The 16866-nt window shown below is 37.6% G+C and overlaps 1 protein-coding gene across 1 annotated transcript; it reads left to right on the top strand.

Moving 5' to 3' along the window:
• The first annotated feature begins 6539 nt into the window (after positions 1-6539).
• Positions 6540-12870, top strand: LOC139712753 (protein STPG4-like). The gene is made up of 6 exons (XM_071624547.1): positions 6540-6783; positions 8491-8811; positions 10130-10203; positions 10960-11014; positions 11898-12005; positions 12574-12870. The coding sequence occupies exons 1-6, from the start codon at positions 6607-6609 to the stop codon at positions 12685-12687; spliced, it is 849 nt and encodes a 282-aa protein (XP_071480648.1). The 5' UTR covers positions 6540-6606; the 3' UTR covers positions 12688-12870.
• The last annotated feature ends 3996 nt before the right edge of the window (positions 12871-16866 follow it).

Here is a 16866-nt window from a genome sequence, read left to right as displayed (position 1 = left end):
GTTTGACGATGAATGGGTAATTCCACGCTTGTATACTTGTATACTTGGTTACAATGTTGAATACTGTTATAATAATACACGGACAACAACGTTGACAACAGTGAACAAACTTGAAATGTCGCAGAGGATGACGACCCACTGTCAATGCACTTTTACGCAAAATGATAGTCAATAAAAAAGTGTTTAAACAAAGAGGAAACCATTCAAACTGTTTTCTTTCTTCTTTTATTTAGAACTTTATTTTGTGCACACGTCTCAGACATTTACAATCGTTTTTCTCACAGTAAACATAATTTCACAAAGCGTTGCCTTATTTGTCATCGGTAAGAAAACAGGCCAATATCATACCTTCAATATACTCAAACTAATTTTGAGACTCACCCATCGAATAGTTTGGGGTATCAATCCCCAAGTGCATGGTCACATGGACATAAGACTGAAGATAACGGGTAAGCTTAACGTTGCATGGGTGGCGTTATCTTTGATCTATGTGTAGAACGTTATTTTACACAGAGATCGATGAACACCACTGACAAAATCTTTTGGGTTATCGCCAAGAGTGAGGGCGTCATCATAAATGTGGCATGCAAGTTATCATTTCGCTCTTTTATGTGTAAGGATTTTCGATAGTGAGTCATTCTTTCAAGCATTCTCAACAAAAACGACAAAAACAACAACAACAACAACAACAACAAATGCCTTCTGAGTATTATTTTACTGAAACTCCATTTTGGTTTTAAATCTTGTAAACCAATATATTCCTAGAAAGACACATCTGTGGTGTAATGCTTTATTGTTTTTATTAGAGGCTATATTTGGATATATCGTTAGAGAATATAGATATAATAGAGTAAACGATTCACTTTCATTCGAAACCTTTGTTAATTCATATGATAATCGCATCTGTTGCTAGCACAATTTTCAAAAAGCCTCTATATTGATTGCTGATTTGTAGTTATTATCATTACAATTATCTTTATTTTGCAGAAGACATACAGTACAAAATCACTATCATGACAATAACACAAAAATACTGAAACAGTGGATGCGCCTGACAGGGCTGCCAGATATTGGACAAAAACTAAATAAAGTCCGCAGACCACCCTAGCCTATAACACTGCCAGGTGCATTCAGTGCTGCATTTCATAACCGATTTGCATCACATATTAAGCTTTCAATCCCTCTTAGAATCGTATGCTTTTGATATTTCACGTAAGTGGCTTTTAATTAACTCTCAAAAACTTAAAACGTGTATCCCCATCTCAATCAAATTAATAACATCTTTACTTAAGTTGATTCGGAGGAGGGGTAGAATGAATGCGGTTGAAACAAAATCATGATAGAACTCTAAAGCTGTAAGAGCAGGTTGTTAAGACAAGAAAAACAAATTCCTTTGATGGTAAATGACGACTTAGGTACGACGACCTTCGTAAGTATTCAGTAAGGGTGAAAAGAATTCTATGCTTCATTGATTGGTCTTTTTTGTGATCGTGACGAAACCACGTGAATTGCGATTTAGTTTTCTTCATGGCGGTCGGTCACAGAACCTTGCAACATATCGCTATCACTCATCGGACATTGCATAGTATTATATTATTACAAAGCTTTTATTCCCCCAAGGATAACAGGCTATTCTCCTCCAAAAGAGTGTCAAGAGATCAATGATTATATGTATATATATATATATATATATATGTATATATATATATATATATATATATATATATATATGTATATATATATATATATATATATATATATATATATATATATATATATATATATATATTATGCATGTGTCTCGGACATTAAGAGTTGGTCAATACAGAATGGTTTGAAGCTAAATGAAAGCAAAACAGAATGTATACATTTCACAAGCAGGCACAGGATTTCAAGCCCAATTAGTACGATTTCTTTAGATGACACTACTATACAATGCTGAACAGATGCAAGGAACTTGGGTGTCATATTTGATCACAATCTGTCTTTGAAGACTCATGTGAACAATGTGTGCAGATCAGCCTCATTTGCCCTACACAAAATTGGCAGCATCCGCCAATTTCTGACTAAAAAGACAACCCAGAGACTCGTTCAGGCACTAGTTGTGTCTCGCATTGACTTTTGCAACAGTCTCTTGTATGGTCTGCCTGATGCGCAAATCAACAAACTGCAGAGAGTTCAAAATTCAGTTGCCAGGCTTATTGCTAAACGTCGTTCACATGAGTCGGTTACCCCACTACTGAGAGAACTGCATATGTTAAGAATCCGCGAACGAATTAACTTCAAGATTCTTTTGTTAACTTTTAAATGTTTGCGAAATATTGCACCGGTTTATCTTCAACAGTTGATAACTGAATACCTACCCTCCCGGAACTTGCGGTCTAACAACAAATCACTTTTAATACCTCCTCCTGTCAATACACAATCTTATGGTTCTAGAGTTTTTCAGTCAGCATCACCTCAACTCTGGAACAGTTTACCTGAATGCTCGAAACAAACAGACTCAGTATAGACAAATTTAAATCCATGTTAAAAACGTATTTGTTTATTGAGTAGTATTATGACTGTGTCTCATGTCTTATACCGTTACTGAAACTGTACCTTCTTCTTCTTTCTCTCTTTCCTTTCCTCTTCTTCCCTTTCTATTGTTTTCTTTTTCCCATAGCGCTTAGAGACATTTTATGTAATAACGCGCCATATAAATGTTGTGAATTATATTATTATTATCATTATATATATATATATATATATATATATATATATATATATATACATATAGAATCTATTATATATATTTAGTACACTCAAATAGGGCTTAATATGATTTAAAAATTAATGATAAAGCACCCATAAAAAGGAGAGAAGGGAGAAGGAGAGACTAGCAAGCATATATATAGCGACAGGAAGCGGAAAGAGGGGGAGGGGGTATTAGAAGGATTGAGATGGGATGACAATATTGATCATAGACTTTAATAGAATCAGTGAGTCATAGTGTAATGATTATAGTCAAATTAATGGAACACATTGCTGTCTTCTAACTTTAGCTTAAAGTATGTTGTGACTTGAAATCAAAGTTACACGCATTGTAAGGATGCATGTATAATCACAAATGATGATCGCAATGAATAGCTCACAGTAATTTAAGAATAAATTGCGCTAAATGACGCAATTTGTCAGTTTTGAGTATTAGTTTTTGGAATGAAGAAAGAAGATAGTGATATTCATTCGTTCGTTCGAGTGTTTAAACCAAGGTTGTCCTATAATATGTTTTCGTTGATTTTGTGTTTGTTACTTTGTTTTGTTTACCTATAAGCATACAGTCATGTACTGTGCATGTTTAATGTGTAAACTATGGTAAACACAATACTTGAAGCTTGATGTCGGAAAATGGAAAATTGACGAGATTAAACTTTTAGTTTGTGCAAATAAATTCAATGATATGGTAATCATTATGGCTGATTAAGATGCTTGAAATAGAACATTTCCCTACAGCGCATAAACGGGATTGAAAAGGGATTTGAATACAGTTTAATTCATTCGTATTGCTGTTTTTGCCTCAAAAAAGCCGGAGAATAGCTTTAATCGGGGTGTATTTCGTAGAAAACCGCTTGACTTGCGATGACATCATGTGGTCATCCGCGAGCAAGCAAGTAACTCTCCTGGAGAAAATTATAGAATAAAAATATCGGCTATGATAATTTCAGATATAAGTAGTTTCTGGTATTGTGATTCTCGAAAGGTATATTCATGTTTATTTCGCTTTGTGGAAAACCAAGATTATTTTAGAGTAAGAATAATAATTTGGAAGAAAAGAGTGATTGGGTCAGAAATCTTCCTCTGGTCAGCTTGGAGAGACCGCGTGAGTTTCATTCGCTCTAAGAACGGCCAGAGGAAGAGGACACGTTTTGCGTCGGAGGAAAAGTCGAAGTTTTGGACAATCATCCCGATTTTGGAGAAAATCGTAAGTAAATTCAACATTTCAATTTATAAATGGATAGAGAAACGTCCAATAATGAATTGTGTCTCCGCACGTTGTTTTAGAGAATTTTCTTTAGGGAGAATTATGACGTTGTTAGGTGATAGTGGTCCACCGTGGAATAGTTGCGTTTTCGCTGGACATTAGTCTCGTATGATACCACTTTCCTTCTTTGTGTGAATTCCACATACTGTATGGAAGACAGAGATTAATTACGATGAAGTTGTTTTAAGTTGTTGACCGTAATTGTTGATATTGTGTTTGTAATTTCGCATTACGAAGTAGTAATGGTGTTAGAAAGTTTCCGTTAACGATGATGGGTGCTAGGAGTGAGCGACTACCATCTTGGTTACGACTCATGCTCTGTGTACTTTATCGAGTCGCTTTCGGTCAATGGGAGAGGGAGAAAGAAGAGAAGGAGGGAGCGAGCGAGAGGAGAAGAGAGAGAGAGGGAGAAAGGGAAAGAGAAGTTTACACCAGCCTTATCGGAGGTGGTATGTCGAAGTAAGAAGAGAAAAAGTTAGGTCGCGTGGCAACGGTCACAAGAGTTGATTCATGTTTTATGTCCAGTTATCCACAAGGGATTTGCCTCGCTCAAGCGAGTGACCTTAGACAGGCAAAAGTACAGATTTCGGTCGGTATTTAGTCAACAAATCGTAGCTCGTTCATTTTGCCGATAAAAATGTTACAGCGAGCCGTAGTTGAGGAGTTTTAGAGGAACAAAGAGAAACAAAAGACACTGACTCTACGTACAGTGAGGGGCACGTTTGTTTCGCTGCTTTGGCGGCTTGTTCACATTTATATTCGACGTAGTACAGTGTAGTTATAATTTTGATGCACCGTATTGTATTGTAAGATGACTGATTTGTGTTATCGTTGTATATTGCAGCGGGTTTGTACGACGTGTTCTGACAAACGGGAACTCGTAACACAACAGAGATTCCTGTGTTGGATTCAGGTATGAGTAATGCATAGATGATTTGTGTTATGAAAAGGATTAAATTAGATCAAATTAAATAAGCTGTTTACGCAATTGAAGGGAGATGTGATTCCTCCTTGGAAACATTACTTTGATTAGTCATGCACGAGTTTGGATTGGTTTAAATAGTACAATGTACCATCAACTAAAGATTGGGCAGTTCGCATGACGGGAAGATAGATTGATTGTGCATGATTGTTCAGATTAAAGAGAATATTGATGTAAGTAAATTGTCATGGTTACTAAGGTGACAAGAACCCAAGGGGGGGGGGGGGGGGTTGGCAATGGTTAACGGTAGCGTCGCCGTTGATGGCTGATTTGATCGTATGATCATCACTTGTAAATATTATTATAATGCTTGTGCGTGCCTAGTATGATTATTATTCCGCTTGCACATCATACTTGTATAGGATTTTTTGGATCGCCAGTTGAGGGGCGTACATTGAGTTAGAAGATTATCGGTATATGAGATACATGTAAATAAATATTGTCTGTGTCATAGTAAGCTATAGTAGATTCATTTGCATAGTCAAGTGCTTTAAATATTTTATGCAACATTGATAGATGGTATCGGATTTCGACGTATCAGTTAATAAAGAATTATTGTATCAATTTATTGGCTTTTGACGCATGTTGAGACAAAAGAAATTAATTGCAAGATTATATCGATAGACAATTTAGAATATAAAAACAGTTTGTTGCATTGTGATGAACAGACACATGCCAAAGGTATAATTTGCAGATTTTGTTTGGTTTACGTATTTCGGACAATATAGGAAACGAGAGGAGTTTATTTAGAGCGAAAGCTATTCCACAGTTAAATTTTGGTCAGGTAATTTTAAGTTTCTTTAGCGAAGAAATGTGTTAGTTTGATTTATATCAACCTATGCTCGTTGTTGTTGTATTAATATAACAGTGCTAGTAGTATATTGCGTGGTTCAGTATGTATTGATTATCGTTTTGTTGTTTTTCTCTGCTTTGCAGGGGTTTTTCTTTTGGATTTTTTATTTTGGTTTCTTGAGTCATTGAGAAACATTAAAGGCCCAAGTTCCTTTAACTGAAGTCTCCCGACATCCTCATTGGTGTGAACCCCGTGGACCTCAACCGTCCATATAACCCGTGAAGTCGACCCACTTCACGACATTACACTCCTAATTACTTATCAATTAGAAATGCTAATGGGTTGATGTTCAAATTTATTGTTTCAAAATGAATTAGCAAAAGCACGTACTTATTCTATGAAACGAAAAGAGGCGGTGCTGCGAGTGCAATAGGGATAGAGGTTACAGGTGTACAATAAACGAAACGGTCGCTGTATAGCCTGTTGGTAACGTGCTACTGCTAAACCCGGTCGTCCCACAGTGAACGATTATGGTATTGACACACCATGCTGATAGCGGCTTTGTCCGTAACCATGGGAGCAAGCAGTCAACGTGTTGTGCGTACGCTCGCCGTACGGGACAATAGCCGCCGAGTCATCCCGATGCGATATGTGTGTCATGCGGCGACAACAAAACAATCCGACTCGTTTCTCCGCCGGCTGTGCATTTGGATTGATAGAAACACAAAATACGGTATATAGCAACATCGGCGTGGGTTCCATGCATCACGGTAGCGCTGGGACATTTTAATTTTTCGGGAATAAACCAGCATGACCATGAATTCGAAGACAGGTGAAGGGAATAATGGTCCAGATTTGACGCTGCAAAAAGCCGACAGATCGAGGGAGAAATCGCCACCAGCTGCCGGTCGACTCGGACGGAACAGATCCCGGAGTGCGTCCACCACGGAGAAGCGCAGCATTTACACCCGTCCCACTCCGTTCAAGGTATGTATACTAGGCATAATGATCGCAGGATTGTGACATGTTATGTTCGAGTGACCACTTGAATACTGCTCGTGTCACAGCAATTTTGCTGCAGTTTAAAATAATCATGAAGTTCATCATTGAGTCGACTGTTAATTTAGTGTATGGGGATTCAGCATAATGGTACCTATTCAGTACAGGTATACTGACTTTTTTTATTGAACATGTGTTATGTTCACTGTTTTTAGCACTTGCCGAGTGTAATACATGTTTGCATATTCATGTTCATACTTGCTGTAAAATGATAAGTATTTGAGTGGGCAAGAATACTGAAGACTTAATTTTCAAGCAAGATATCTAGAAAAACAAAACAAAACTGGGATGTCGTGTGAGAGAAATGTATGTTAGCAGTTCCGTAAAGTCCTATTAGTTTTAGTTGACTGTATATATATATATACACCAGGGCCGGCGCAGCCGTGGGGGCCGTGGGGGCTCGGGCCCCCACACTTTTTGTGCACCATACAAAGGAATACATAAGGTGTCATCACTTTGTTAGCTCATGAAACCCGGAAGTGGGGCCCCACGCTTTTGAAAACGCTGCGCCGTTCCTGTATACTATCTGGACAAAGTAAAACTTGGAGTGAAACTGAATTCAGATTCAAATTCAATTTTTTATTCATTCAAAGACAGATCATGTAAATCATCAAATATCGTCAATAATTGGCAAATATCGGCGAATTGTATACTCAAGGAAGTAATGCATGTGGTTGCACTTCATCATTCCCTAAAATGCCATGTTATCTATGATATACCCACAAAAGGACCACACTCCCCCGTCGCTTCGTTCCCTCTCTTTATCTCACTCTATACTAGTCTTTATATTCAAAGGTTGATAATCCTGACCAATGTACACATCTGTCTTTCCTAATGCATTTGATAGCGGTGTGTATAGATGGCATATGACAGTATTTTGCCACATTCTTTCCACATGTATTTGACTTGTGGCTGCGCAACAATTTTAGTGGGATAGCACGGCAGTCATATACTACGTGGTAGAGATATATCCCAGTGATGGCAGCTGGAGTGGTATGAGTTGGAGTTGTAGTGATAATAATAATAGTGGTCAGTAAAGATAAAAACGATAATGGAATTATATAATGATGTTAAATACACTTATGTAGCGATTAATTTCTAAGCACATTGCTACAGAACATAAAAGTTTAATTAAAATACATAATATTATTACATTTGAGTTTAGTGGTAACGCAATAGCAGAAGTATATTACAGTAGTAGGCTAAATAGTAGTAGTAGTAGTAGTAGTAATGATGATGATAGCAGCAATAGTGTGGTGGTATAGTGGAAGTAGCAGTAATGATAACAGTACTGGTCGCCAAGTAGTATAGTTACTGCACGTAGCAGTTATTTCTTGTATTATAATGTAAGGCGCATAGAATTGTTGCTTTGAAATCGTCATGATATGGGCTATATACTTAAATTGCAAGAAATGATATAAAAATTTGAATAGTTGCAGAAGTGGCAGTGATTGTCGCAGTAATGATAGGCTACATAGTACATAGAGATAACATTAGCCGTAATAGCCTACCGATTAGTACACGATAAACCTGAGTTGTATATAATAGCAATGTAGTAAACTGAGGTTAACTCGTTTACCCTAGACCCATACCCATCACACCACCAATTCCAATGAACTTCGTGTGTCAATGCAGGGAAGGACCAGCTTGTCGGAGGGCTACGACAAGCCAGTCAGTGGTAGAGAAAGCTGGTGGCGAAAGGACATTCGGGAGACACCCGTACCTGGATCATACGAGTCGCAATCGTTTCTCTTGGATTTCGAAACGCGTCCAGCTACCTACTGTTTCAAGGGGGAAGGAAGGCAGAAACCCGCAGCCAACCAGGGAAAAGGTGCCGTCCTTCTACCGGGGGCCTACGAAGCCAAGGACAACATGTACTTCTTGGATAGGACCAGGGACACGTACAGTTTCAGGAACACGTCGCGATCGAAAGATCTTCCCGTTGTCAAGGACAAGGTAAGATTACGTTGGAGATGTCAGCCCCTATCAACCACGTTTCCTTTGCAACTTTGACGCAATATTCCTTCCGTATTGTTCCCATCGCAGTACTAAAGCTTGACCAAAGTGTGTCAGTCGATTTTTGTCATTTTTTCTTTCAAGGTTAGGGCAAGGTAACTGAGCTTTTCCGGTAACCTCACCACCTTAACCTCTGACCTCAGTTGTACCTACATAATTGTAGCATGCAAAGGCTATTTTCATTCGCGTCCTTCCGCCATGCTGTTCTGTTGCTGTTCACTCTGATGCTATGGCTGACAAAACTGTTTTTGATACCGGACAAAAACAGCTCCAACAGTGTTATTACTCTTTTTTAGCAATCCAAAAGTGTGCCAAACCAAGTCAGATCTCCAAACTCAAAATCTGCTGGCTTCAAACCTGCCAGTGCTTTGGTGTAAGCAATACCGCAAGTCAATCAGTTCTGAAAGAGATTGATGAGGCGTATAAAATAGTGCATGCAAGATTACAAGCCCCTTTGTGGTGAACGCAAATCATGACTGACTTCAACTAACTTTATGATTTTTGCCTGGACGAAGTATATCTTAGGAGTTGTTTCTTTGTAGCAATATCCTAAAGCTATTATGGAAGCACTCAAACAGCATTCTTTTTGTCACCATTACGAGAAAAAAAAAAGATATTCTCTCCTATACTGATTTGCTGGTGTATTGATATCCGCAAGTGCAAACCTGGGAAAACTGTCTTTAGATAGGCAAAAACACAAAGCAAAAACAAACATAGCTCATGATTTATAGACATAGGTTACGAGGTCACGAAGGGAAGACTCTGGCGTAAGGGATACACGATCAGAATGTTTTTCTTATACAAAAATTGTACATACAAAACTCATTTTGACAGCAATACAATCGTACAAGATCTTGTTTAGCAATATTCAAGATGTTCAATTTATGGATGTCCTGGAAACAGTATTTCACGTGTGCAAAGATTCTACATTATAATAATCATGATACTGTGTTATAATCATGTACCACTGTAACTCTTTACTTGAAAATCGCCCTGTCAAGTTTTGGGGAGTGATATAAAAATGTGTGTGAACCGATGTGATCTCTCATCAGACGACAATTTCCCCTTTCTTGTATGCCAATTGTATCGCGCAGCGCGATTCACTCTGCTGAATTCATTTCAACGTTCTGGCTTATGTCAGACATGAATCGCAGTGACTTCTATTCAATGCGGTGCAGTGTCCGTATCGATCACAATCGATCCGCATGATTGTTCACACTAGTGTTGAATTCTTTTATTTTTCCTCTCTCTCTTTCAGCACATCAATGTGTGTCCAACGTCGTACAAAATGGAGAATGTTCTATCTATGGCAGTGGAGAAAACGCCTTCAAAGTAAGGACGTGTGCATTATTTTGTGTGTAACAACATCCTTGATTATTGTATACCAGTATTATGGTAAATGGAGCAGCCTGCCTCTTCTTGTGCCATAACAAAAAAAAAAAGCTCATATGTGACGTTAAGATACCACACAAAAGTGATTACTCTTATTTCTAGACATTTCAATCAGGCAATGCTATTCTGCATGGTAATTCGTGGTCCAGAAATATGTTGTCATAATGGTTTATTCTATATATTCTATTCTTTAACTGCTACAAAATTTTCTACATATTTGCTGCTAGCAAATTGCAAAATTCCGAAAAAACTCGTCTTTTTTTATTGTTATCTCGAAAGTCGTTATCTTTTAGATGTTGTCTTTAAAAATATGAAAAGTTGACAAGTACTTAAATTGTAATCGAGATGGAGAATAGATCGATGATGGATGGATCGATATTTGTGGACCTTTGAGTTACTTGGTATGTATGGAAATATATGAAAGTGATAGGAAATTGATTATGAAATCTCATTCTTGCCGCGCTGATTTTAATGATCTAATGACAAGTCTTTTCCAGATAAACGTTGCTGTCCCTAAATATCTGATATACCTAAAGGAATCATCATATCTGATTCTATCATGTGAGTCGGGTAATTTGGTTCTCATCTCATATCATTTTGCAATCGCAGGCAACATCGCCTTCCAATTGAATTCACTACTCTAACGCTATTGTGTTGGTTCATTCATTTTGCCCTTCTCTCATTTTGCTATGACAGGCACATGGTCTTCAAATCGAATTCACAAAGGTTTCCAACGATATACTTCAAAGGGGTAAGTCCTTAGCATGGTATTCGCCTGTTCATAAATTCCATCACAAGCTCTCTCTGCTTAATCCGGTCTCTGTAATTACGTAATTTGTCAGATGTTCCAATATACTGATGCAAATGCAAAGGAGTCACCATCATTAACACAAATCTCTCGATGATTCTTGTTTGGTTTTCTAGCACTACAGTGTACTTTATATACTAAATTTTGGGTGCTGTTCGTTATTCCGAAGGTTCGCTATTCCGAAGGTTCGTTATTCCGAAGGGTCGTTAATTCGAAACACGCAAATTCCCTATGCCTAGAGGTTCGTTAATCTGAAAACGAAAAAGGGTTCGTTAATCCGAAAATTTGTGGTGTTATTCCGAAGGTTCGTTATTCCGAAGATTGGTTAATCCGAAAATGAAATTCGGAACAATGAACCTTCGGGATAACGAATCTCACGAACCTTCGGAATAACGAGCTGTAACCCTAAATTTTCTTGTCATGTAACATGCATGATGTTTGGATGGCGAAATAATCTGCTCCTGTAAGGCAGATTTGTAATTTGTATTTTGTATTCTGTAGATGCATGACTTATCTAGTACCGCGAAAAACGGGATTCTCTGAAATGAAGATGGCCTCTTATTCTGTGCAGAAATGAATTCAAACAATTATCAATCTAATTCAACTTCAATCCATTTTACTTGAAATCTACTTAAACTACCTTATATGCTATAATCACGATTCCGGTTTTTTTTTCTTTCAAAATCTTATATATCAACTTGTTGTTATTGCTGCTGCTGCTGTTGTTGTTGTAGTTGTTATTGTTATGGATGTTGCTAATTGTGTGTGTGTGTGTGCGCGCAATTGTGCTAATATTAACAAATCATTCTTTCGTTTTGCCTTCCAGACAAAAAATCCAGCGCCATGCCATTACGAATACCGTGAGCCAGAAGCACTTCATAAAATCTCGTCAAGTTTCAAGTCGAGAACGCCACGTTTCTCTACATCGCATACGGTAAGTCCTAATTCTTTCACTTCAATGTTGTCATCAGTGCTTTCATGCTTAAGGGCACTCTGTTTAGGGTCAGTTTAACGGATTGAGGGGAAACATATGAAGATAGTACAGAGATGATATAATTCTACACATATTTCTAGCAGGAGCGTTCCCGAAGAAGAATTCATACCTTGGTGAAAGATGCATTTTATCAGGACCCCGGCAAAAACTAAATATTGGCCATGTGCCATTGTATTTGCGACCCTTTGTAGATATTGTTTTTACATGTAAAGCACAAATAATTTAAGAATACCTTCCACAAACAAACAAACAAACACTTCATACTACCATAAGAGAGAAGCTTGACATGGCAGTTTAGAAATTGGCACGTCGCAAATACAGCCACAAAATCAATCCATGAATGGTAGGTACAATTGTATTCATTATGATCCCTATCATTACCATTGTAATTGTTTCAAATTTCGTTGTGGTCCTTGGATAAGCAAAAAGCCATTTACTTGTTTCATTTGAATTAATTATGTTCTCACCCTCCCCTTATTCTATTTTGTCATTTTTTTAACACTTGCAGAAAGTGCCTGGTCCGGGAACGTACGAGAAGACCTACCAGTCGCCAATGCCTGCCACTATCTCTAAGATGGGCCGAAACCACGGTCTTTTCTTCACCAGCGCCTTCAGCGTTTAACCCTCCTCACACCTCCCTAAGGGGGTGATGGAGACACAGGATCCTATGCAATATGACGTGATAGACGCTTTCCTTGATGCATTCTGATTTCGTGCACTTATCAACACCGAGGTTCCAGCTGTTATCGTTATTCTCCTAGTACGAAGATTTTCCCAAGGCTTTCAGTTGTTCGAAGCAACTGTTGACTAATGAGACATGCATTTTCAATTACGACTGGATCATCGATTTTGTTGCGTCAACTGTCGCCTGGCGATTTGGAAGATAATCTATAACTCTGTGTTTATAAGTTTGAATGCATCACGAAACCAACATTCTCTCGAAGGAAAGGCGATATTATGAAGTCTCTCTTTACGTGAATGTAAAACATCGAGACTCTTTGTGTGTGACTTGATTCGATGAATTGCAATATCTTTCGCCTACACGTTGGTATTTGTGCTTGACTGATGTCAATATAACGCCAGCATCACCGGGCACATCGCCAGTGTCATGATGCTCACCTGGCGGCTGCTATAAGGAGGGAGAATGGGGGAGCAAGAGAGAAAAGTCATGGCCTTGTAGCTGCACGGGTAGTGAACATGACGTCACGCTGGAGGGGAAAAAAAATTTTCTTCATCAATCACGTGTTGCCTTTTTATCGTTTAAGTATTCGTTTTGTATTGTTATCTTGACGACAGTTATCCCAGCGGTTTTCTGCTGAGGAATGAAGAATAACCGATTTGAAGCTTTTAATGATTGATAATAATTATTATATGCTTTGATGTAAACTTTTGCGATCTTCACGCTCTTATTGGTATCTTTGCGAGTTTAAAAACTGGATGACATGTCATCAGCGACAGTTTGTGCTTTGTGTAGATTCTCGTAAAAAGATCAAGACGGGAGCAAAGTTTTGGTGGACTGAAATCTGAAATGTATGAAAAGTACCCCGGCCGAGCTTATAACGGTCTCATGACATTTCAGTCTTACAATGCATTCACACAAACTTTACAGCGTATGCTTTTGTGTAGGTAATCACTTGCCGGCGGTTGTATGACTCGACAAGGCGATTGGTTTTGTATTTGAGTACTTGATAAATAAATTGAGGCTCAGGAAGATGACCATCGCAAGGTGGTTGTCGTAATCGTACATCCATAAGTCACGCACCTAGCATATTATGTGCCATATTAATTGTTCTGATAGCTGCACAATTCATGCAGGTGACAAATAATAATAATAATAATAATAATAATTCGCGAATGGCCCGGAATGGCCGTACTTTCCACTTTGTTACTTTTTATGTTACTGATTGATGTTATCGTTATGATTCTTAGTGTTGTTTGGTTTTGAGTTTTGGAGCTAATGAAATCGCATCGTATCTGCGAAAATTTGTAGTGCTGGCGCTGCATGCAATGAAAAGTGACACATGTGATATATCACGATGTGCTAGCAGGAATACAAACACATGCCGTGTGATTACATAAGATTCTATCAGTACATATGTACAATCGTGAATAGAAGTTTACGCAAGCACAAACTGCTTGAAAATGGCTGAAAATGAAGATGAGTTGGGACGAAGAGTCCCGGACTATACACATCTAGATACTGACACTTTTTTTTTTCAGACAGAATGCTTATTGTTTGGAGGCATATTTCGATTAGACGTATTTTATGATTTAAAACGTATTTAATTGCAGTTCAGAGTTTACATTTTGTATTGTCCCTTCGATCAGATAATATATATATATATATGTATATATATATATATATATATATATATATTTTTTTTTTTTGGGGGGGGGGGTCTCTTTCTTTCATATTATTGCCATTATTGATGCTTACGGTCTAAAAGTAAATTCTTGTCCCTGTAATAGTTTCAGTGCATCAAAAACCAATCAGAACGTTTGACTTTGCACGTTTATTGGCTTCTCTTCCAATCATGAGTCATGTATAACTTCCAGAACTACATGTGCTTGGATTTGTGGACGATTGTTGGTACACTTATTACTCACTTCTGCATCTAAAAAGTATATGGTCACTCCAACGTGTTTGACTTACATTGTAGGCTTGATACGGCGACTGGTGATTTATCAATCATAAGGTCCATACTGGCGACCTAGTTGTCCAGTTTCAAAGTCCGTACGCTAGACGTCACTTCAGCAGTTTAATTAGGCGATGCGGCTTGTTCAGCGCGTTGCACGACACAAACGAAATAGAGATCCTATATGTTTCCTCACAGAACCCCTAATTTCACAATTTTAGTGTAAACCAATGGCGCCGAATTTCTGGTACATGAAGAATGAAAACGAAATGATAATGTGACATGATATGAAGGTGCCTTCATAGCACACTCAGAGGAGAGCAAATTCAGAGAATGCGGGCCAATAAGATGTCTCTGTGTAGACATGCATTCATATTATGTTGCGTAAAAAAATCCACAGTAACATTCTCGTATAGTATACTCCGTCGTATTTATGCAACTATATTGTGTCTAATTTTTTTCGTTCAGTACTGCGATGTGAAACATAAAGAACGTTGCCTTTATTTTCCATGCGTTGAAATATTATATGGCTATAATTTGATCAAGAATAGTACATGAAGAGTGAAGTTTAGAATTAACAGCAATTCGTGTATGTAGAGATTAATCCCGCTTCCTACACGCTTGTTCTTACAGATCTAATCATCCTGCTTGTTTATGCTACGGTATTAGCAGTATCTATTCAGCACATAATTGCTACAAAATACAATACCAATGTGTGTCCATCTAATGGCAAAAGCACACAAGTGCCTTAGAGGCCATTGGCCTTGAGCTCTGAAATGCCTTTGCTGGACTTTTATCGAACCTAAGTTGCAATCATAGATTGCGAATCCTTGCTCTCGATTCGCAGTGCCAAGATCGTGTAGTTTCTGTCATTCATTCCGTATACAGTGTGTAATAATTCAAACGTCCAAAAGTATCGGGCATATTATATTATATCTGCATTGTTATAGAGATAACCAGCGATTTTTTATACCCTTACACGTAACCGTAACATCATGTGTAGATACATTACAAGTTAATTGCATTCTAGTAAATAAATAATCTTCTTTGTGCTATGACCGTCCAGTTGCAAGAATATCGTCCACTGAAAGAATTGGACTCTGCAATACGACAAACAGCTGAATATTTATGTATATATCAGGATGATGAGAGAATTGTTTTTCATTTTGAGAATACTTTATATCTAATAAAGGTGGAAATGGTATAATTATTTTGTCTTTCTTTATGATTTCTCATTAAATGAGAATGTTTATAAATGTATAAATATATACAATGTATATTTATGAATAAATAAATATGAATGTATACATATATATATATATGTAGTGTATATACATATTGTATATATATATATATATATATATATGTATGTATGTAAACATAACGCTATACATTGTATGTCGATTTTATATATGAAACACGAAATGGTAAATCCAACATTTTGAGTGTTAAATTTGACATTTACAAAATATTTAAGGGTGACATTTAAAATGTTGATTTACCTTTTCATTTCCATAATTATATACATAAAGTGCATAGATATTTATACATATACACCGTATGCGTGTGCGTGTGTGTGCGTGCGTGTACACGGGGCTGAATACGCTTTGCAATGTACATAACACCCATGAAGTCAGTCTAAGAAGCCTGTTCGATAAAACGACATTCACACCATAGCGCTGCTTTGCTTTGGTGGCGAAGTTTCGACTGTGAGGGCGCAGTTGAAGGAGACGTAGAGACATCAACACCTAATCTGTAGTATACATGTATAGTATCTCTATGAAGGAGACCTACCAATTTCTAGATAATTTGTTAGTCCTAGAGTAGACTTCACGAGCTCCTGTCACTTCCCCTGCCACGACTCAACATACCGTCGCCCGTCAAGGAAGATTGGACCTTTGTAATATCTTGATTTCATAGAAATATGGATGAGATTTGAACATTACAAACAGAAAAAAGAAAGAAAGAAAGATACAAGTAATGTCCTCATATTCATCTTCTTATACTGGTAAACTAGAGTCCTCCACAATGCAAACACAGTGAATACATTGTAAACAGTAGTCTGTTGCAACTCAACAGTCCTTTCACGTGGCAATTATTTATTTCATCCATGGATATCGTACCCCGTCTTCTAACTTGCATAATTAATCATACATCGATAGGTC

Source organism: Diadema antillarum, unplaced genomic scaffold (genome assembly GCF_040938485.1).
Source record: "Diadema antillarum isolate AM-2024a unplaced genomic scaffold, OU_Dant_1.0 seq00001849_RagTag, whole genome shotgun sequence".
In the NCBI taxonomy this organism is placed as follows: Eukaryota; Metazoa; Echinodermata; class Echinoidea; order Diadematoida; family Diadematidae; genus Diadema; species Diadema antillarum.
This window is presented reverse-complemented; position numbering and strand designations above follow the sequence as displayed.